The sequence below is a fragment of the Neofelis nebulosa genome, chromosome 2 (genome assembly GCF_028018385.1).
Source record: "Neofelis nebulosa isolate mNeoNeb1 chromosome 2, mNeoNeb1.pri, whole genome shotgun sequence".
In the NCBI taxonomy this organism is placed as follows: domain Eukaryota; kingdom Metazoa; phylum Chordata; class Mammalia; order Carnivora; family Felidae; genus Neofelis; species Neofelis nebulosa.
In genome coordinates this window covers 118,570,070-118,592,919 of record NC_080783.1, presented here as the reverse complement: position 1 = coordinate 118,592,919, position 22,850 = coordinate 118,570,070, and the positions used below count along the sequence as shown (strand labels likewise).

The window sequence follows — 22,850 nt, the reverse complement described above, 5'->3', positions numbered from 1 at the left end:
CAAATGGCAAGTTTTCATTCTTTTTGATGGCTGAGTAATTTTCCACTATATATATAATATTCATATATATATTCCATCATATAATATTCATATATATAATATTCCATCATATATAATATTAACATATATATTCCATCATGTATAAAATCCATATATATAATATCCCATCACATTATAATTTTAATATATATTCCATCATATATAATATTCATATATATTATATAATACATATACTATTCATATATATATATATATATATATATATATATATATATATGAAGTAGTGTCCAGTCCATATATATAGCGCCTTTTTTTTATCCATTCATCAGTTGATGGACATCTGGGCTCTTTCCATAATTTGGCTTTGTTGATAATGTTGCTATTATGTGTATACCTTTGAATCAGTATTTTTGTTTCCTTTGGGTAAATACTTAGTAGTGCAATTGCTGGGTCATCCTGGTAGTACATTGCATTTTTAACTTTTTGAGCAACCTCCATACTGTTTTACAGAGTGGCTGCACCAGTTTGCATTTCCACCAACAGTGTAAGAGGGTTCCCCTTTCTCTGCATCCTCGCCAGTACCTGTTGTTTCCTGTGTTGTTAGTTTTAACTATTCTTCCTGGTGTGAGGTGATATCTCATTGTAGTTTTGGTTTGTATTTCCCTGATGATGAGTGATATTAAGCATCTTTTAATGTATACATTAATCTTTAAAAGAGATTGTCATATCTACCTTTTTGATATCAGGTGTTCATAAATAAATATACATGTTATTGATTTTTTAAAAAATATTTATTTATTTATTTATTTATTTATTTATTTAGAGAACCTGCATGAGTGAGTGTGAGCAGGGGAGGGACAGAGAGAGAGGGAGAGAGAGAGAATCCCAAGCAGGTTCCACACTGTTAGCACAGAGCCAGATGAGGGGCTTGATCTCATCATGACCTGAGCCAAAATCAAGATCTAGATGCTTAAAAGAATGAGCCGCCTAGGCGCCCCATGTTGTTGATTTTTTTTAATGACTTCAAGTTCATCTATGTAGTTGATAGAAAAACAGAGAATAAAATATACATAATAACATAATAAGAACTTTCTAAGAATACTCATAGATGCCCAACTCAATTCCAATATTGAATTTCTGTAAATCATTGCTAATAAAACTTAGGGAGAAACGATGCCTATAACTAACCTAGATGGAGTGGTGAGTATTTTTGAATCTTTCGTGGATATTTTATAATCCTCTATATTTCTTGTAAGTATCAAGCATCACAAGAATCCTGCTTTACTCTTCTTTCCTTAGTCAACTCTCTTTGGTTGATTTCATGTACCTCCATGCCTTCAGCAGCCATCTTCAAGGCAATGACTCCCAAACCCATATCTGCAGTTCTAGCTTGTTTACTGAGGACAAATCCTTTTTCAACTGCCTGTTGGGCATTTGTACATGGATATCCCCCAAGTACCTGACCTTAACATTACTGAAATCTAATCTACCATCCCTCCCCATACCTGATACACCTCTTTTTTCCCCGTTTTAAGAATGCCTGCCTGCCCAAACTGGTTCAGTGTCCTCACCATCCATAATGCTCAAAGTGCTTCAAACACAGCTCCTTCTCTATGAACTGTTTCAGGCATTTTCCCCAAGCTCTAAAACTCTGTATCTTTACAATGTGTTACAGATTGTAACATATTAACATGTAATAAAAAAATAACAATACGTTACTTTGCTCTGGTTGTAGTTCTCAGACTACATTCCTGGAGTAAACAAAATTGTTTTCATTTTTGTTTTTAATTTTTTAATATGTATTCATTTTTGAGAGAGAGAGAGAGAGAGAGAGCACGCGAGAGAGCACGTGCACACGAGTGGGGGAGGGGCAGAGAGAGGAAACACAGAATCTAAAGCAGGCTCCAGGCTCTGAGCTGTTAGCACAGAGCGGACTTTGGGCTGGAACCCACGAACTGTGAGATCATGACCTGAGCTGAAGTTGGATGCTTAACCGACTGAGTCATCCAGACACCCCCCAAAACTGTTTTAATCTAAGGCACACAGCCTCTTAAGGACCCTGGGGATGAGTTTCACAATTTTCAATTGCATAAAGATTCTGTGCATGTGTGTATTTGCATTTTCTGGATCTACAGATTTTTTATCAGTTTCTTAAAGCTGATGCTTCTCTAAAATCCAGGCTATTACCTTCCAGATGTCCCTTGCTTCCAGCCTGCCCTAACCTTGAAAGTGGTTTATGGGACATTATTGATACTCTACCATCATTCCTTCCCATTCTCACACCAAAGCCTGGCTTCCAGGCAGACATCTGAGCCCTCTGCTGGTCCATAGCAGGAGAGAGGCCCCTGATGTCGGAGAACTCAGTTACTTGTGTCCCCAAGGACGCTGACCAGAAAGACAGGCCTGGCACAGCTTCACACAGCCTAGCCTGTGCCCCAGGGGCAGCTGATGCCCTGCTGTCTCCTCTGGACAACTAATGAGGTTGTGCTTGAAATAAAAATCACCACACTACGCGGTGCCCGGCTGGCTCAGTCAGTAGAGCATGTGATTCTGGATCTTGGGGTTGTGAGTTGGGGGTAGAGTTTAGTTTAGAAACATCACCAGGCAACATAGAATTAATCACCTAGAACTTGGCAGCACCCAGCTGGGTTTACCCCCTCCACTCCTTGCAACATAGCAGGAATGACTAGAGATAGGAGATACAGCCATAGGTGAGAGGGCTCCTAGCAGAACTCAGAAACCAACAGCTTTGCTGGTAGCCGTGCGTGCAGCTCTCAAAGTTCACTCCTTTCCCAAAGATCTCTGGGTTCTTTCTTCTGTAGCACTGGAACAACCCAAATACTCTGAGCTTGTTTTCCTTTGGCTGGGAAGACCAAATGCTTGAGATTTCTGCCACCTGTTTTGCCTGGGATACCAACCTGCTATCTCATTATCCAAGAGGCAGTGTCCTCAGACATGGTTCCCTCCCCAGTTAAAAATGTATGCTCACACCAATTGCATTCATCCTTCAAAGGAAATGTTGCAAAGAAAGTGGCTTGATATGATTTGCAAAAGGTGATGTGTACTGAACTCTTATTGTGGCAGAGAAGGTGAAAGGTGCAGGGGTGCCTGAGTGGTTGTTAGTTGGGCATCCAACTCTTGACTTTGGCTCAGGTCCTGATCTCATGGTTTGAGCCCTGAATCAGGCTCTGCATCATCAGAATGCAGAGCCTTTTTGGAATTCTCTCCCTTATCTCTCTTCTCCTCCCCTGCTCTTGTGCTCACCTGCTCTCTCAATCAAAGTAAATAAATAAAACGTTAAAAAAAAGAAGTAGAGACATGCAAAAATGGGGAAAAAATACTTAAGTCTTAGTGACTTAATATTTAGGATGCCTCCTGCTTTTATCTCTTTCACCTTATTTTTTAATTAATTAATTAGAATGAGTTGGGGAGGGGCAGAGAGAGAGGGAGAGAGAAAATCCCAAGCAGGCTCTGTGCTGACAGCATGAAGCTCGATCCCACCAACCACGAGATCATGACCTGAGCTGAAATCAAGAGTTGGACACCAGACTAACTGAACCACCCAGGTGCCCCTTTTTTTTCATTTCATTTTTAAAATTGAATTATAATTCACATTTAGTAAAATGCACAGATCTTAAGCGTATAGGTTGATAAATTTATATATATATATATCTATATATATATAGATATAGATATATAGATATATAGATATATAGATATATATACTATAGCCCCAGAAAATTCTTTCATGTTTCATTCCAGATAATAGTGCCCTCAACCCACAGAAGTAACTACTGTTCTCATTTGATTAGCATAGTTTGGTTTTTCCTATTTTTGAACTTCATTTAAAGAAAACACACAATATGTATTCTTTTGTGCCTGGCTTCTTTCATTCAACAAAATGTTTATTTAGATTCATCAATGTTATAATGTGGATCAGTAATTTGTATGTTTTTTTTTTTTTTGGATAACCGTGTAGCATTGCACTGTCTGATAAACCACCATTTGTTATCCATTTTCCTGTTTATAGGCATACTGTTTGTTTGAGCTTTTCTGAAAAAATCTTTTTTGAACCTCCTCATACAAGTCTTTTGGTGAACCATGCATCCATTTTCTTGAGACTATGCCTAGGAGTGGAATTATTGGGTCACAGAGAAAACACATGTTTAACTTTATTAGAAACTGCCAAATAGTTTAAAAAAGTGGTTATGTAGACTTTGAATTTCAGCTTAGAGATTTAATGAGCTGGGAAGCATGTTGTTCCCATCATTATTCCAACAACAAAAAGCAGGAAAAAATGCAAATTAATTACTTTTCTTGAACCCATAAGGAAATTGAGGTTTCAAGGCAACCAATGAAACAAAACTGGAGAGACAGACAACCACACAAGCCGTGGTTTTTTTAACCTAAGGCAGAAACCACTAAATACCTTGTAAACCTATAAGAAGACTCAGTTAAAACTATATAATAAATTGTTCAAGGCTAAGTATAGGCTAGCATAAGAGTGTGAAGTCCCTGAGGGCTGTAGACATAAGGTTTGCATCCTCTTGCTTTCCCTGCATGAACTCAACCAGATGCCCACAGGAAACATTCTTTGACTGCTTCCCTAACGATGCTATTTGAGGCCAAGCTGGGGTGGAGGGCAAATAATGGGGAAAAGGAGTAGCAGCAACTGTCAAAACTCTTCCAAGATCCATTTCCTGTGTTTTTACTACAGAACAAAAGCTGCCATCTGCAAGGGCAAGAGCTATGAAAATTGTCACCTTAGGGGACTGTGGAATCCCATTACACCACAGGAAGGGAACAAGGCAAAAAAAAAGTCCTACTCCTTGGGGTTGGGGAGCAGGAATATACGCTAGGTCCAGCTGTACAGCTGGAGGAGGGGCAGGAACACTCGTGAAGGCCACACTTCCAAGACCCAGGTTCATGGTATCTAAGATGAAGGGTTAACCAGAACATCAGAGAATACCTCTTTGTTGTCCCCCACTGGCCCACTATCAAGCACTGAGTAAAAATAACAGTGGAATACAGCTGGGAGATCTTGAAGAAACAGATTATCCGTAGAGAGCAGGGAAAATGGAAAACACAAAGGTAAAAGGGAGCAGAAATGTGGGCACATTTCACTAGTACACACTAGTCCGCACCCTAGCCACAAAATATCAGAGTAATTTGGAGCATGTAGTCACTCAGGATGACCATGGGAAAAATGGACTCAAGTCCAATTGCTCACTAGATTAACCCTCACACTAAAGAGTTAGTATAAAGAACATCATGTTCATCTCCAAGCAAATAAATTTATACTTCAGTATTTACTACCCTATACATGTCCAGCTTTCAACAAAAAGTTATAATGTATACAAAAGTTAAGGAAAAATACATTCTGAAGAGGCAGTATAAACACCAGAACCAGATCCAGATTTGAGAGAGATTAAAACTATCAAGTGAGGAATTTAAAATAAAAATAATCAATAGGTTAGACATTTTATTAGAAAAAGTAAACAATAGGGGCACCTGGGTGGCTCAGTTGGTTAAGCATCTGACTCTTGATTTCAGCTCAGGTCATGGTCTCATGATTTAGAAGATTGAGCCTGTGTCAGGCTCCAATGATGACAGCACATATCCTGCTTGGGATTCTTTCTCTCCCTTTCTCTGCCCCTCTCCTGTTCTCTTGCACATGCTCTTTCTCTCTCAAAATAAATAAATAAACATTTAAAAAGGTAAACAATATACAAGATCAGACAGTTAATTTCAGCAAAGTGATGGAAACTGTAAGAAAAGATCAAATAAAAATGTGAGAAATAAAAAACACTATAATAAAGATGAAAAATGCCTTTAACAATTTTGTCAGTAGACTTGACACAGCTGAAGAAAGAATTGGTGAACTTAAAGATAGGTCAATAGAAATTACCCAAAGCAAACCACAAGAACCAAAAAAAAGTTAAGAAAAAAAGAAGAATGGAGCATCAAAGAGCTATGACATAATATCAAACTATTTTACACATTATTAGAATCCTAGAAGGAAGAGACAGAATAAACAGAGCAAATATATATATTTGAAGAAATAACAGCTGATAATTTTCCAAAACTTATGATACATTGAGAAGTTCAGAGAACCCTAAGGAGGATTAATACAAAAACAAAATAAAACAAAACAAACCACCTACAAAACCCTAGGCATATTATATTCAAACTGCTATAAAGATGGGAAAAAATTTTTTGAAGACAGCTAGAAGGGAAAGACCCAACTTGACAGAGGCCCATGAATAAGAATTACAGCAGACTTCTAATCAGGAAGTATGCAAGCAAGAAGACAGTAGTGTGGCATTTTTAAAGTGCTTTTAAAAAAACCTGTCAGCTGAAAAGATATCCTTTAAATATTAAAAGAAATAAACATATTATTTAGACAAGAGAAAACAGAAGAGGTGCTTTGCCAGTGGACATACCCTAATAGAAATGCTAATGAAAGCACTTCAGAAAAAGGATTGTGATACAGGTCAGAAACCTGGATCCTCATCAAAACAATGGTAAATATTAGAAATGTGTTAAATGAAGGTAAGTGTATTGGGTTGAATCTTCTCTCCCCAAAGTTCATGTCTACTGAGAACCTCAGAATGTGAACTTATTTGGTAATAGAGTCTTCGAAAATGTAATTATTTAAATTAACATAAGGTAATACTAGATTAGGGTGGACCCTAAATCCCAAGACTGGTGTCCTTACAAGAAAAGGGAAGGACACACAGAGATACACATAGGGAAGAAAGCCATGTGATGAGAAGCAAAGACTGAAGTGATGCAGTCACAAGCCAAGGAACACCAAGGATTTCCAGAAGACACCAGAAACTATGAAGGAGCAAAAAAGAATTCTCTGTTAGAGCCTTCAGAGAGAGTATGACTCTGCTAACACCTTGATTTCAGAACTCTAAGTCTCCAGAGCTGTGAGTGAATATTTTTGTTTGTTTGTTTCAAATCACCAGGTTTGGGATAAGTTGTTATGACAGTCATAGAAAACTAAGAGAGTGAAATAAAATTCACTTTTATTTTTAATTCTCACAATTGGCAGTTTAAACCAAAAACTGCAACAATATAGTGCATGTCCATAGCATATGTAAAAGTAAAATATGTGACAATGATAGCAAAAGGAAGCAAGGGAGAAATTGGAAACATAAAGACTAAAAACTACACTGAAGTGGTATATTATATGAGGTAGACTCATATTATTTACAATGCATCTTGTAATTCCTAGGGCAACAACCAGAAAATTTTACTAAAAGATAAAACAATAAATAAATAAAGGAGATAAAAAAAGAATCATAAAAGATGCTCACTTAAGCATACAGACAGAGACAGAAAAGGAGAGAACAAAAAACAGTAAGTAGAACAAGTAGAAAACAGCTAGTAAAATGGTAGGTTTTAATACATACATATCAACAATAATCACTTTAAATGTGAATGATCTAAACAGCAGTTAGAAGGGATTGTCAGATTGGATTATTTAAAAAACACTATCCAACTATATATTGTATAAAATAAACCCACTTTATTGTTTTTTAAATGGAGATGATTTTAAAATTTATTTATTTATTTTGAGAGAGAGAGAGAGAGAGAGAGAGAGAGAGAGCGAGCATGGGAAAGACAGAGAGGGAGAGAGAGGATCCCAAGCAGGCTCTGCATTGTCAGCACGGAGCCCAATGTGGGGCTCAAACTCACGAACCATGAGATCATGACCTGAACTGAAACCAAGAGTTGGATGCTTAACTGACTGAGCCACCCAGGTGCCCCAAGAAACCCACTTCAAATATAAAGAGATAAAAGTGTTAAAAGTAAAAGGAGACAAAAAAACATACTATGTAAACACTAATCAAAATACTTCACTGATTTTTTAAAGTAGTCTCTATACCTAATTAGGCCCTCAAACTCACAACCCCAAGATCAAGAGCCCCACCTAACCCCACCATCTATATATATATGGCGGCTATGGCAATTTCAGACAAAACAGACTTCAGAAGAAGGAAGATTATCAAGTATAAAAAGGAATATTGCATAATAATAAAGAATTCAAATCTCTAGGAAGACGTAACAATCTTTAATGGGTACATGCCTAAAAAAGAGCTTCAAACAACATAAAGCAAAAACTGATAGATCTGAAGGGATAAATAGATCAATGCACAATTATAGTTGGGAGACTTCAGCTCTCCTTTCTCATTAACTGAGAGAACAAGCAGGCAGAAAATTAGTAAGGATATAGATGACCTGATCAACTATCAACTCACTTAATTTAATTACATTTATAAAAGAACCCACATGACAAGACCAGAATATATACTCTACTCAAGTGCATATAGAACATTTGCTAAGATAGATCATATTCTTAACTCTAAAAAATTTAAATTTAAAATAATAAATGTCATGTAAAGCATATTGTTTGACTATAGTGGAATAACGTTAACAGTAAGATATCTGGAACAATCCCTCTAAATGTTTATATATTAATCAAATATATTCATCAAATTTCAAATAACTCATGGGACAAAGGAGAAAGTCTTAAAGTAAATGAAAAAATATTTTGTACTGAACAAAAATTAAAGTACAGTATATCCAGTTTTGTGGGATACAACTAAAATATTGTTGAGGGAAACTTATACCATTTAATATTTATATTAGAAAAGCTTACATCTAAAATCTTAATCTAAGTTTCCACCTTAAGAAAGTAGAAAAAAGAGCATGTTAAACCCAAAGCAAACAAAAATTACAATAACAAAATTAGAGAATAAATCAATGAAATTAAAAATAAAGAAAATCAATGGAATTAAAAACTGTTTCTTTGAGAAAAACAATCAAATTGATAAACCACTAGTGAGACTGGCCAAGTAAAAAAGATATAAGACATAAATTTCAATTTCAAGAATAAAAGAGGAGACATCAATACCGACCCCCTAATAAAAGGATAATTATAGAATATTATGAATGACTCTGTTCATAAACTCAATGAGATGAAATGCATCACTCTCTCGAAAGATACCAAGAAGTGCCAAAACTCACATAAGAAGAAATAAATAACTTTAATGTTATGTATGCTAAAGAAATTAAATGTGTAGTTTAAAACCTTTCAGAAAATGAAATCCAGGCCCAAAACAGGTTTATGTTTTGAATTTGACCAGGAATTTAAGGAAGAAATAATACCAATTCTACATATTCTCTCCTAGAAAATTAAAACGGAGAGAAACTTCCAAATAAATTTTATAAGACCAGTATTACCCTCATAATTGATAACAAAACTAGACAGACATTAGAAGAAAACTATAGACAAAAAAAAGAAAGAAAGAAAAAGAGAGAAAACTATAAACCAATATCATCCCTAATGAACATTGATGCAAAAATCCACAAAAAAATATTAACAAATTGAATCTAGCAATATGTATATATATGTAAAGGATAATACATCAAAATCAACTAAAGTTGATCCAGGAATGCAAGGCTAGTTCAATATTCAAAAAGTCAATCAATATAATTTATCATAATAACAGACTAAATAAGAAAATACATTATAATCTTGGGGGCCCTGTCAGTTAAGTATCTGACACTTGATTTTGGCTCAGGTCATGATCTTTGGTTTATGAGTCTGAGCCCCGCATCAGGCTCTGTGCTGATGGTGCAGAGCCTGCTTGGGATTCTTTCTCTCTCCTGTCTCTGCCCCTCCCCTGCTCTCTCTCTCTCTCTCTCTCAAAATAAATAAATAAACTTAAAAAAAAGAAAACACTGGGGCGCCTGGGTGGCTTGGTCGGTTAAGCGTCCGACATCGGCTCAGGTCATGATCTCACGGTCCGTGAGTTCGAGCCCCGCGTCGGGCTCTGTGCTGACAGCTCAGAGCCTGGAGCCTGTTTCAGATTCTGTGTCTCCCTCTCTCTCTGCTCCTCCCCTGTTCATGCTCTGTCTCTCTCTGTCTCAAAAATAAATAAACGTTAAAAAAAAAAAAAAGAAAATACATTATAATCTCAATAAAGGCAGAAAAATCATTTGACAAAATTCAATTTCTATTCATGATAGAAACTGTCAGTAAAGCACAGATAGAGGGACTTTCCCAGCCTGAAAAAGGGCACATGATTTGTAATATCTCATATTACTTTTTCCAAGAGCCACAAGCTGAGTGCTATTAATAGAATACAATGAGGAAACTAAGGAACTGAGATCAGCTAATTTAACTACTGTCTCCATCTAGTAAGCAACTGATGTAGGATGACAATCCACATCTATCTGTTTTAAGAGCCCACTCTTTCTGCTATAACATCTCACTTCCCAGTTTGAAAAAGAAATGGGAATTGCAATCTGCAGCAATGGCCTGAAGATTAGAATGGACAATGTAATAGAAAATTGGTACTTGCATTAATTCTCTTTTCAGAAAATACATAAAATTTGGCTGAGGATAAACTTTGGATTACTAAAGTCTACCTTTATGAGGAAATTATGTTAGTATATATGACCAGTTAAAATGTCATATCTTATAAATCCTAAAATATAAATGTTCTTATTGAGAAAAATGAGATCAATTTATAGAAAACAAACCAATAAAATTTTATTCTGAAGAAATTAAAGGTGCTCACAAATATTTATGTATGAAAATTTTCATTCTAGTGTTTAAAATAGCAAAAGGAATGGAAGCAATCTAATGTTCACTGAAAAGGAGAGATTAAATTTATTTTGTATGGTAGAATAAAATGCATTTGTGGGAATTTGTGCTCCCGATATTTTAAGCCTATAAATAGAGATCAAGATTCATATATAGAAAAAGAGACTAGAATGGAATACACTAAATGATAACATTGATGCTGTGAATGGTTCTATTCTTTATTTCTTTCTGCATTTTCTTAATTTTTCACAATTATATTACTTAAAAAAATAAAATATAAAAAAAAGAATTTAATGCAGCAAAGCATACAATGTTAGGAGGAAAGTTTTGTAGAGCCAGAGAGAGATGAGCTTACTCTAACACAGGGATTATCAGTTTATTGAAGGTTTTGACCAAATCTCCATTTATTTTCATGCACCAGAAGCCACACACAAATCTGTAGGAGATCCCTGGGCCTGAGATGGCTGGATTTGTTGAATGAAAAGTTGTGGTCTCCCAACAGGTCTTTCCTATACACCTCCCTCCACAGTCTAGACCGTTCTATCTCCAACATTATTTGACACGGCCTTGCAAGTTAACAAGCCAATTTGGGGTGCTCTTTGTACATTCTCATAAGGCTTTTATTTTTCTCATTGTTTTGTAGCTATGACACCACTTGAAATGAACAATCAGACAGATGTCACTGAATTCATCTTCTTGGGATTTTCCAACCACCCCAAACTACAGGGCTTGTTTTTCCTAGTTTTCTTGCTCATTTACCTGACAACACTCCTGGGGAACATGCTCATTATAACAGCCACTAGAATCAGTCCTGCTCTCCACACTCCAATGTATTATTTCCTCAGCAACCTGAGTTTCTTGGACATCTGTTATACATCCACCACCATCCCCGTCATGCTGGTGAACTTCTTCCGGGAGAAGAAGACCATCTCATATGAGGGCTGCCTCTCCCAGATTTTCTTCCTCGTCACATGTGCTGGCACTGAATGTGTCTTATTGGCCACTATGGCTTATGATCGCTATGTAGCCATTTGCCACCCTCTTCAATATCCCGTCCTCATGCGTGTGAAGGTCTGTATTTTTTTGGTGACTGGGTCCTGGCTGTGTGGGCTGGTGAATTCTGTGATACACACAGTGCTGGCAGCCACCCTGACTCTCTGTGGGCCCAACCAAATCAGCCACTTTCTCTGTGACATTCCTCTGCTCCTGAAGCTCTCCTGTTCAGACACCTCTCTCAATGAGTCTGTGCTTCATGTGGCCAGTGCCACCATTGGCTTGAGCCCCTGTCTGTTTACTGGAGTGTCCTACATACTCATCATTTCTTCCATTCTTAGGATTCCCTCTGCTCAGGGCAGGAGCAAGGCCTTCTCTACCTGTGCATCCCACCTCACTGTGGTGGTGGTCTTTTATGGAACAGCCAACTTTAACTATGACAGACCCAGAGAAGGTTACTCCCTAGACATGGATATTCTGGTTTCTGTGCTCTTCTGTGTTATGACTCCCATGTTGAACCCCATCATATACAGCCTGAGAAACAAGGAGGTCAAGGGTGCTCTGAGGAAGCTGGCTGCAGGGTATATGATCCCTGGCAATATTAATGTCTAGATCAATGGTTTTCAACCAGCATGAAAAATTTCCAAGATATTTTTAACATGAATAGTTTTAGAGTCTGTATCCAGATCCTCAATTCCTACATACCAGTTCCCAAAATTGATCTTCTCAGGAACTTCTTTCTCTCCTCTTTTTCCACAGGTACTCTGTTTTCCACTTTGCAAAGTCATAATGTGTCAGATATTTTGTATTTGTTCTCAGCACCATCTCGATCCTTCTAAGTTCTCCCCACATCATAGGAGCTGAAATCCTTGGAAACCCTACCAGCATGTTTCCATTTTAAATTCTCCCAATGTAGGTGCCTGGGTGGCTCAGTCAGTTAGGTGTCTGACTTTGGCTCAGGTCATGATCTCACAGTTGTGGGTTCAAGCACTGTGTCAGGATTTGGACTGACAGCTCAGAGCCTGGAGCCTGCTTCAGATTCTGTGCCCTCCTCCCACTTCTCTCTTTCTCTCTCTGCCCCTTCCCCACTTGTGTTCTCCCTCTTTTTCAAAAATAAATAAATAAAAATTTTTTAAAAATTAAATTCTGCCAATGTAAGAGTCATACACAAGAGATTAGGAAAGGAATATAGAAGAAATTGTCTTCTCTGGATCTGGTGCCAGTGGCAGATGAGCACTGTGGTGGCAGAAACAGACTTCTGGGTGGCATTAGCTGATGTTTACAGTCTCCTGGTGTTCTTGAGACATAAGGTCACACAAGTATGAAATGAGTATTTCTCTATAGGGAGGGTAAGAGGCTTCCATAAAGAGGGTAGTATAACCTGCCTTCCCCTTTTCCCATTCTTCCAGCTTTTCCAACACATTGATCACTTATTTCCTGTGTTAAGTTCCTCTAGGTTGGAATATCTAGATTGGTTTTTATTTCTTCCACGAACACTAACTGCTGCAGCATTTTATATCAGGAATTGTTCTAGGAAACTGACCCTCAAAGAAAGAAATTTGGATTGAATATCTGGTCGGATGGAGTTTAAATAATTTGATGGCATCATAGACAATGGAAAATGGGGAATCTGATCATTCATGGCATTCAATGACAAAAAGCTGCTTAAAATTATCAACAGACATTGTCTGAAATAAAATGTCTGTTAGAAACCAGGCTTTGAAATACCAAATTACTGCTACAATTGACCTTTGTGGTGGGAATGAAGACTACGACATAGTTTACTGACTGCTATTACTGATTGCAACAGAACATTTATAGGAAGAAAATGACAGGCTCATGCATTTAAATTCCTCACTCAAGTCAAGGTCAAACAATCAGAAAATCTTATATCTCTCTAAACTGATAAAGTGTAATTCAAAGCAAAAATCTGATTTTATGGTTTGCACAATTACAAAGTAGATTGTAAATACATAATTTCTCCAAGTCTCTTACGTACCAGTCGGGACATTGACTTGGGAATGAGTGAGACTCATTATTAAAATGGGAAAATACAGTGGATTTGGATAAATCTTAGAACCTTGAATCCTTAAATCTCCTTTAACCTTCCCTCCCATCAGAAGTAGCCCCTCCTCCCCTATCTGAGGAGACTAACCATCCCTTAGGTGAAACCCTATAATTACCTATAATTACCTCACCTGAGACAATTGTCTTACAATTCATTTCCTCTAGACCCTTAATTGAGGTCCAATTCCAGAATACCTCAGGCTAATGGCACAAGGTATAACCGAGGAGATTATAATGTTCACACCAAAAATGAAATTTCAAGATTTTACCAGTTTTTTATTGGTAAAAGCCTTGAGAATATGTATGACAATGGAGACTTAGTGTGCTAGACCAAAGAGGACAGAATATATTGCTGGATAATTATGAATATATTCATATGGATTCATTTACCAGAAATTTTGGGTTCAATGTGTTATTTTGAGCAGATGAGAGGGGCTCCAACTGTTTCTTTGGTTGGTTAACTGAAACCTACACTCAGTAATGGACTGCATTCAATAAAATTCAGATGCCAGGATATTCCTGACATAATTCAAAAGATGGAATCCAAAGCTTCAGGGAAATAAAAATGTTGGAATGGATTTATTTTACATGACACTCTTACCCTAGATCCACAAAGTATTCAAGGAGGGACCAAAGTACATTCCCTTTACCAAAATCTCCTGCAAAATGCACTGATAAAGAGAGTACCAACATCCTTGTAAAGCTTGTAGTGGCTCTCCTCTGCAGCTTGGGAATGACACTAAGAGAGGGCATCATTAAAATGGACTTCCTTATTTCAGTGGGAATGGTGGGATTCTGAAGCAGTAGCAGTCATGTGGTTTTGCAGAAATTGGAATATTTTAATATGTAGGGATCTTTGGCAGCGGCTAAATGATCACATTATCTCTAGATCTGAAATGAATGGGCATCTTACTAAAATGAAAAACCCCAAGTCCAGTAGCTAGAATCATTACTTGAATCATCACGATGGAGAGCTACCCTCACCCATTCTCAGACTTTCTGAACCAACAGATCTAATGAGTTTTGAAGAGTCTGTGGCATATGGGCTGCCATACAAAGCCCCTGAGGCACCAATAGGAGAATCACAATGCCAGTCACCTAGAATCTGGAGCAAACCCATGTTCTCTTCAGAAGATAATTCTTATCCCTTTGAGAAAAAGCTCCTGGCTGCTAATGGGTCCCCAAAGAGACTGAATACCTGGCCATGGACTACAAAGCTTTTAACAATGTGATCTAAGGTATTTATATGAACTGTGTTCTCTGATCTACCAAGCTATGAACGTGGGTAAGTGAGATAGCACCTCATCATCAAGTGGAAGTGGTATATACAATGTCAAGTTCCAAATAGTCCTGAAGGCCCAAATTAGTGACATGAGCAAGTGGTTCAGACTTCCACACACCTTACTTTATTGTACTGGCATCTTCCTCAACACAAATGAATGGCCTCACAGGAAGTTCTCCAAGGTCAGTTTACTGAAGACGAGAAAATTAGAAACTGCTTTGCAGATAGTTCCACAAGATACTCTGGTACCAGACATGGCAAACTGATCCTGCATGATAGCCCCACTCTGGAGTGGCCCTGAAGGACACTGAGGAAAAGTAATCCTCCCAATGGGTAGAATTTTGAGTCATAAATCTGGCTGTCTCTTTTGTCTGGAAAGAGAGATGACCAGATATACAAAGTGATACCAATTCACAGTGGCCAATGATTTGAATTGATGGTCAGGAACTTAAAGCTGGAATATTGCTAACAAGAGCATCTGAGGAGGGGTGCCTTGCTGATCCAGTCAGTAGAGGATGTGACTCTTAATCTCATGGTTGTGAGTTCAAGCCCCATGTTGGGCATGGAGCCAACTTAAAAAAAAAAAAGAGCATCTTAGGAAGAGGTATATAAATAAACCCCTCAGAATGGGGCAAATTATGAAGACATATGCATTTTATGGTAAAAATCATTAAAAGACACTTATAGAGAACTTTTCCGTCACTAATCATATGGAGAGGTGACATGCTCAGTAGAGGTCAGGTAGCCTTTCTCAACCCACCCAAGTGCTTGCTCAGTAGACTCATGTACAAAGTAGTCATGTTGGCAATGGTGGATATAATGCATGAATTCAACACTATTGGCTTTCCCTTCATCAAGTCTTATCTGACTACCACCAATGCAGAGTGTTCAACTTACCAACAGTAGAAGCCAAATCAGAGCCCTTGATATGGCACTATTTCCAATAGTGGCACTATTCCCAGTAGTGGATGACTCCATCATGGAAGGCAGAGACCTTCTTTCCTCATCCTGTTTCAAGTTTTTATTTAAATTCTATTTAGTTAACATATAGTGTAATACTGGTTTCAGGAGTAGAATTTAGTGATTCATCACTTACATATAATACCCAGTGCTCATCACAAGTGCCCTCCTTAATACCCATCACCCATTTAGCCCATCCCCCACCCACCTCCCCTCCAGCAACTCTCAGGTGATTCTCTATAGTTAAAAGTCTATCTTATGGTTTGCCTCTCTCTCTTTTATTTCCCTATGATCATCTGTTTTTGTTTCTTAAATTCCACACATGAGTGAGATCATACGGTATTTGTCTTACTCTGACTGACTTATTTTGCTTAGCATAATAGACCCTGGCTCTATCCATGTCATTGCAAATGACAAGATTTCTTTTTTTCTTTTTTCTTTTTTTTTTTTTTTTTTTTTTGATGCTGAGTAATATTCCATTGTATATATACCACTTCTTTATCCATTCACCAGTTGGACATTTGGGCTCTTTCCATAATTTGGCTATTGTTGATGCTGCTATAAACACCAGGGTGCATGTATCCCTTTGAATAAGTTCTTTTATATCATTTGGGTAAATACTTAATAGTGCAATTTCTGGGACTTAGGGTAATTCTATTTTTAACTTTTTGAGGAACCTCCATACTGTTTTCCAGAGTGGATGCACCAGTTTGCATTCCCACAAACAGTGTAAAAGGGTTCCCCTTTCTCCTCATCCTTGCCAACATCTGTTGTTCCTGTATTAATGTTAGCCATTCTGACAGGTGTGAGGTGGTATCTCATCGTGGTTTTGATTTGTATTTCCCTGATGATAAGTGATATTGAGCATCTATTCATGTGTATGTTAGCCATCTGGATGTCTTCTTTGGAAAAATGTCTATTTGTGTCATCTGCCCATTTCTTAACTGGATTATTTGTTTTTTGGGTGTTGAGTTTGATTAAGTTCTTTATGTTTTTGGACATTAACCCTTTATCAGGTATGCGATTTGCAAATATCTTCTCCCATTCCATAGGTTTCCTTTTAGTTTTGTTTGTTGTTTCCTTCACTGTGCAGAAGGGTTTTATCTTGATGAACTCCCAACAGTTCATTTCTGCTTTTGAGAGACATGTCTAGTAAAAAGTTGCTGCAGCTGAGGTCAAAAAGGTTGCTGCCTGTGTTCTCTTGGATTTTGATGGTTTCCTGTCTCACATTTAAGTCTTTCATCCATTTTGAACTTATTTTTGTGTATGGTGTAAGAAAGTGGTCCAGTTAATTCTTCAGCATGTTGCTGTCCAGTTTTCTCAACACTGTTTGTCATAGTATTGGAAGTCATAGCCTCAGCAACCAAACAACAAAAAGAAATAAAAGGCATCCAAATCAGCAAGGAGGAAGTCAAACCTTCACTATTCACAGAGGATATAATATTCTATGTAGAAAACTCACAAGACTCCACCAAAAAATTGCCAGAACTGGTACACAAATTCAGTAAAGTCTCAGGATACAAAATCAATGTACAGAAATCTGTTGTGTTTATATACACCAATAATGAAGCAGCAAAAAGAGAAATCAAGGAATCAATCCCATTTACAATTGCACCAAAAACTGTAAGATACACCAAAGAGGTAAAAGATCTGTACTCTGAAAACTATAGAACACTTATGAGAGAAACTGAAGAGGACACAAAGAAATGGGAAAACGTTCCATTATCATGGATTGGAAGAACAAACATTAAAATGTCTACACTACCCTGAAGCAATCTACACATCGAATGCAATCCCTATCAAAATACGACCAAAATCAAAAGTTTTCACAGAGCTAGAACAAACAACTTTTAAATTTGTATGGAACCACAAAGGACCCCAAATAGCCAAAGGAATCTTAGAAAGAGAGCAGAGACATTTATACAGGAAAAAAAAAGAGCCACATTCATTCAAGGATTCATTTTATTATCACAAATAACATGTTTAATGACCCAGGAACTCATTTCACAGCAAAACAAGTGCAGTTAAGGTCTCTTACTATGTATCATATCACCTACAGGCAAATAGCCCTGTGGAATGTAAGAATAGCCAGTTGAATGCTCAGCTAAGTGAAAGCATTGGTGAAGAGTGAAAGCATATGGTGTTTGTCTTTCTCTGTATGGCTTATTTCGCTTAGCATCACACTCTCCAGTTCCATCCACGTTGCTACAAAAGGCCATATTTCATTCTTTCTCATTGCCACGTAGTACTCCATTGTATATATAAACCACAATTTCTTTGTAATATATATTTTGAACCAGTGAACAACATATGGTACAGTTTTTTCCATAGTCAGAAATCATGAGTCTGTAGCCAAGTGGTGAAAATGGGAATTTTTTCCTTTCACTATTTATCTAAAATCCATTCATAAGATGTTTGTTTCTGGGCTTTTCTGGTATAATTGTCCAAGTTATCAAAGGAAGAATGCTGTTAGGGAACATAGCGATGATTCCATTGATCTATAAGTTGAGATTTCCACTGCCATTTTGGGCTCTAGAAGTAATTGAACCAACAATCAAAGTAGGAAGCTGCTATATTGCTTAAGGTAAATATTCCCTATCGTAATAAAAAGAAAGATTCCATTTTATTTTTCATGTATGACTGCTGGAAGTTTCCAGGTACCATTCTTTCACTTTCCCCTCATTTCCCCAAGAGTCTTGGCACCAGTGGTAAGTTTAAATCATGCAAACCCAACCTGGCCTCACCTCCTAGACACATTAAAAGCCAAAGCCAAAGCTTTGCTCTTCCTTCACTCAAGAATGAACTTCTCTGGCAATCCTTTTGGTGTTTACCATGTGAGTAATAAACTTTATTTCATATCTTTCATCTATATAAATTCCTAGAGGAAGAGATGCTGCCGAGCATTCAGCAGAGGATGTTATGTGTCCATATAAGACATTTATTATCTCAGAGAAATAGTTTTAATGAATAATGGTGGAGTTACTTATTAAGCCTGAAACCAAGAGGACTCCCTAACGGTGACTTTTAGGAATACTATGACCAATAGTATTAGTTAATGGAAGACTACAAGAAGCCCAAAAAGAGAGAAACATAAGGGCTCATAATTCTTAGAATTAGAGGTTTCCATCACATCTTTAACTGAGGCAATAACTCTGAATGGAAAGATAGCAAAGAATGGTCTCTTCATGGGGCATATGGGTGGCTTAATCAGCTAAGCATCAGACACTTGATTTCAGCTCAGGTCATGATCTCACTGGTGCATGAGTTTGAGCTGCCTCATGGGGGTCTGTGCTGACAGTGAGGAACCTGCTTAGGATTCTCTCCCCCTCTCTCTGCCCCTCCTCTGCTCATGCTCTCTCTCACAAAATAAATAAATAAACTTAAAAAAAAAAGAATGGTCTCATCATATAACAGATATGGGGGCTATAGCAACCATGCATAATTACTTTTCTTTTTTTTTTTTTTTTGCTTTATATATGTGTATACACTGACTAGGCATTTTCTCCCTTTATTTTTCTTGCTATTCTTTATAAAAAGTGTTAATGGGTGATTAATTTAAATATTTAGCCTGTTGTGATGGTTAATTTTATGTATCAACTTGATTGGGGCATGGAGTGCCCAAATATTTGGTCAAACAATATCCTGGGTGTTTCTATAAGGGTGCTTTTGGGTGAGATTAGCATTTAAATCAGTAGACTGAGTAAAGCAGTTTGGGTGGGCCTCATCCAATCAACTGACATCATCTAACCAGTTTTCTATCAGTTAATAGAACAAAAAAATTGACCTCCTCTGAGTACAATTCTTCCTGCCAGAGAACCTCTGAACTGGGACATCAGATTTTTTTTTTCCTACTTTCAAATTGAAACATCAGCTCTCCCAGAATCTCCAGCCTGCCAGCCTTAACACTGGAACTGTACTTATGAGGTTTTGGGTGAGGGTGGGGTTTGTGGAGTTTGGAGCTGATGGTCAAGAAAAAGTTCTTGATGTCTTTGGTGCAAAAGGTGATTTTATTAAAGCACAGGGACAGGACCTGTGGGCAGAAAGAGCTGCACTGGGGTTGTGAAGAGTGACTCATTTTAAACTATGGGGCTGGGGGAAGTAAAGTCAAAAGGGAAGTTCCAAAAAAGATTTTCATATGCTAAAGATTCACAGATTATGGGAGGCCTCACTATAGTCAAGCTAAGGTTGTTTTTCCCTCTAGCAAAACATTAAGACAGTAGGGAGTTCCTGGACTTTAGGCTATTAATGGGATTGCCTTTTTCTTATAGACTGGTGGAGATTTTTACCAGTTTAACCACTTGGATATTTGGCCTTTCCTGTTTTTGAGTGTCCAGGAATGTCCAAGTAATATCATACATGTCCCACCTGAGTGGTGGGGCGGTGGTGTGCTAGCTTGTACTTTGCCCTTTGCCGGCCTTATGCTCCCTCATCATATAGCATAGGCTCTTCTGGTTCTCAGGACTTGAGACTTGAACTAGAACTAAAACAATCAGCTCTCCTGGGTTTCTAGCTTGCAGATCTTGGGACTTGCCAGCCACAATAATCACATGAGCCTATTCCTCATAATAAATCTTTCTTTCTACATATACATCCTGTTGGTTCTGTTCCTCTGGAGAACTCTTACTAAATCAGATTTTGGTAGGAAGAATGGTTATAGAGGAAAAAAACATTTAGGATGAATTTTCTGAATTGGTTCTGAAATTTCTGGAATTGGCTTTCTAACCTGAGTAGATTTAAAGATGCTAATGACTCTAGTAGTGAAGAAAGCACTGATAATCTATGACATGATCCTAATCAACCACTTTTAAGAGACAAGGATCTAGACAACTGTGTATATGATACTTTCAAACATTTTTGTCAAGCTAATGAATATAATTGTCTGGTTGCTCCTAATGTCACTGGATAAAGTAAGGAAAGAAAAGGATGAGCTCAGGGATTTGAATTCCCAGCTCAAGTGCTATATAAATAACCTGAATGTGTCTAAGTGTACCCTGAAGGAGAAACTTTCTTCTATAGCCACAGGATTGAGAGACTGCTGAAAAATCAAACCCAGAATCACATCCTGTGCTTGGCTGGATTGTGATGCAAGTTGAACCTTCAGCCTCAAAGGGCATCTACTGTTTAAGTGGGAGAACTGATTAGGACACCGAGCCCCTAAGTTCTGAGGAGTCTTCTTTGCCAGTGGAAGCAAACTTTCCAATCCTAGTGGAAGAGCCCTCTCTATACCAAGTGGAAATGTCCTCCTCCCACTTAACCTTGCATTGCCTGAGAAAACCTTGCAAGACAATGAAGATTTTCCTCAAGATTTATCCCCACCACCCTTCTTTGCTTCTAGATCTATAGCTAGACTCAAGTCCCAGCAGGACCTTGGAGATAAGGTACAAAACGAGACTCATGTGGAGATGTGCTACATTCTAAAAGAGTGACTTGAGGGGTACCTGGGTGGCTCAGTCAGTTAAGCGTCTTACTTCAGCTCAGGTTATGATCTCACAAGTTCGTGAGTTTGAGCCCCACGTCGTGCTCTGTGCTGACAGATTGGAGCCTGGAGCCTGCTTCAGATTCTATGTCTCCCTCTCTGTCTCTCAGCCTTCTCCCTGTTCATGCTATGTTTCTCTCTCAAAAATAAACATTAAAAAAAATAAAAAACAAATAAAAGAATGACTTGAGCCTTCTAACTTATACAGACAGAAATCTGGGGAATATATATGGGAACAAAAACTAAGTATGTGGGATAATAGTGGATCAGGCCACATTTATTCATATGGGCTCAATAAGCAAAGATTCTGCATTATAATGCTGCAGCTTCAGGAATTAGAAAGAGCTCTGTTTGTCTAGCTTAAAACATAAATCAAAAGGTGGCCTACAGTATGTGAGTTAGAAATGCAAAACCTACCTTGGTTTAATGTAGGGAAAGGGATTCAAGTGTTTATGGAAATGGGAATGTTAGAGTGTATTTGTCATTTAACACCAGCTTATCCACCCTAGAGGGGTCTAGGAGATATACCTTTCACCATGACTGTGAGAAATAAATTTGTGAGGGAAGCCTCAGCCTCCTTGAAGACCTCTATGGTTGCTCTCTTTGTAGGCCAGACTTTACAGGAGGAACTGTGTCACTGAATTGGAAAACCTGAATGCAATGGGAATAATTGGATCCCAGGAGACAAGTGACAGCACTCAACCACCAAAGGCAAGGTGTATGGTAATGGAGAGAAGAGACAAAGCAACAATGAGAATAGTTTGACTTGCATAGACTTATGCTGTTTGCTAGTTGAGCATGATGTTCCCAGAAGTGAAATAGAGATGAAACCTATTAAATTATTACTTGATCTATATAAGCAGAACATTTCTTGGTCAAGGGAACATAAGTTAACGTTATAAAAATCAGAGAGTCACAGCCCCTCAATCAGTTGCCAGACCTGAGCCACTTTATAGATTCAGAATCCCTTGAATAAAGGAGAGTCTAGTTCTCCTTGAGGAAGAAGCCTGGTAATTTATATTGTTAATCTTTCTCCAGGTCTTCCCCCAAAAGGAACCATGAATTTTACTAATGTAACTATACAGTGAGGAAAAGGAAATAGACCTTTCAGGGATCACTGGACTCTGGCTCTGAACTGACACTAATTTCCAGAGACCCAACACATTACTGTGGTACACCTGTCAGAGTAGGGGCTTATGGAGGTCAGGTGATCAATGTGGTTTTAGCTTAGGTCTGTCTCACAGTGGGTCCAGTGGGTTCCCATGCCCATCCTGTGTTTATTTACCCAGTTCTGGAATGCACAGTTGGAATAAACATAGACAACAGCTGTCAGAATTCTCACATTGGTTCCCTAACCTGTGAAGTGAGGGCTATTATGGTGGGAAAGACCAAGTGGAAGTCACTGGAACTGCCTCTATGCAGAAAAATAGCAAAGCAAAAGTAACATA

At 37.9% G+C, this 22,850-nt stretch overlaps 1 protein-coding gene across 1 annotated transcript; it reads left to right on the top strand.

The window, feature by feature from the left end:
* The first annotated feature begins 11,245 nt into the window (after positions 1–11,245).
* On the top strand, positions 11,246–12,229 carry LOC131490803 (olfactory receptor 5V1-like). Its single transcript, XM_058693272.1, has one exon. It carries the CDS (start codon positions 11,270–11,272, stop codon positions 12,227–12,229), a length of 960 nt encoding a protein of 319 aa, XP_058549255.1. The 5' UTR covers positions 11,246–11,269.
* The last annotated feature ends 10,621 nt before the right edge of the window (positions 12,230–22,850 follow it).

Coding starts and splice junctions, on each gene's coding strand:
- LOC131490803 (XM_058693272.1), top strand. CDS start 11,270: ATGACACCACTTGAAATGAACAATCAGACAGATGTCACTGAATTCATC.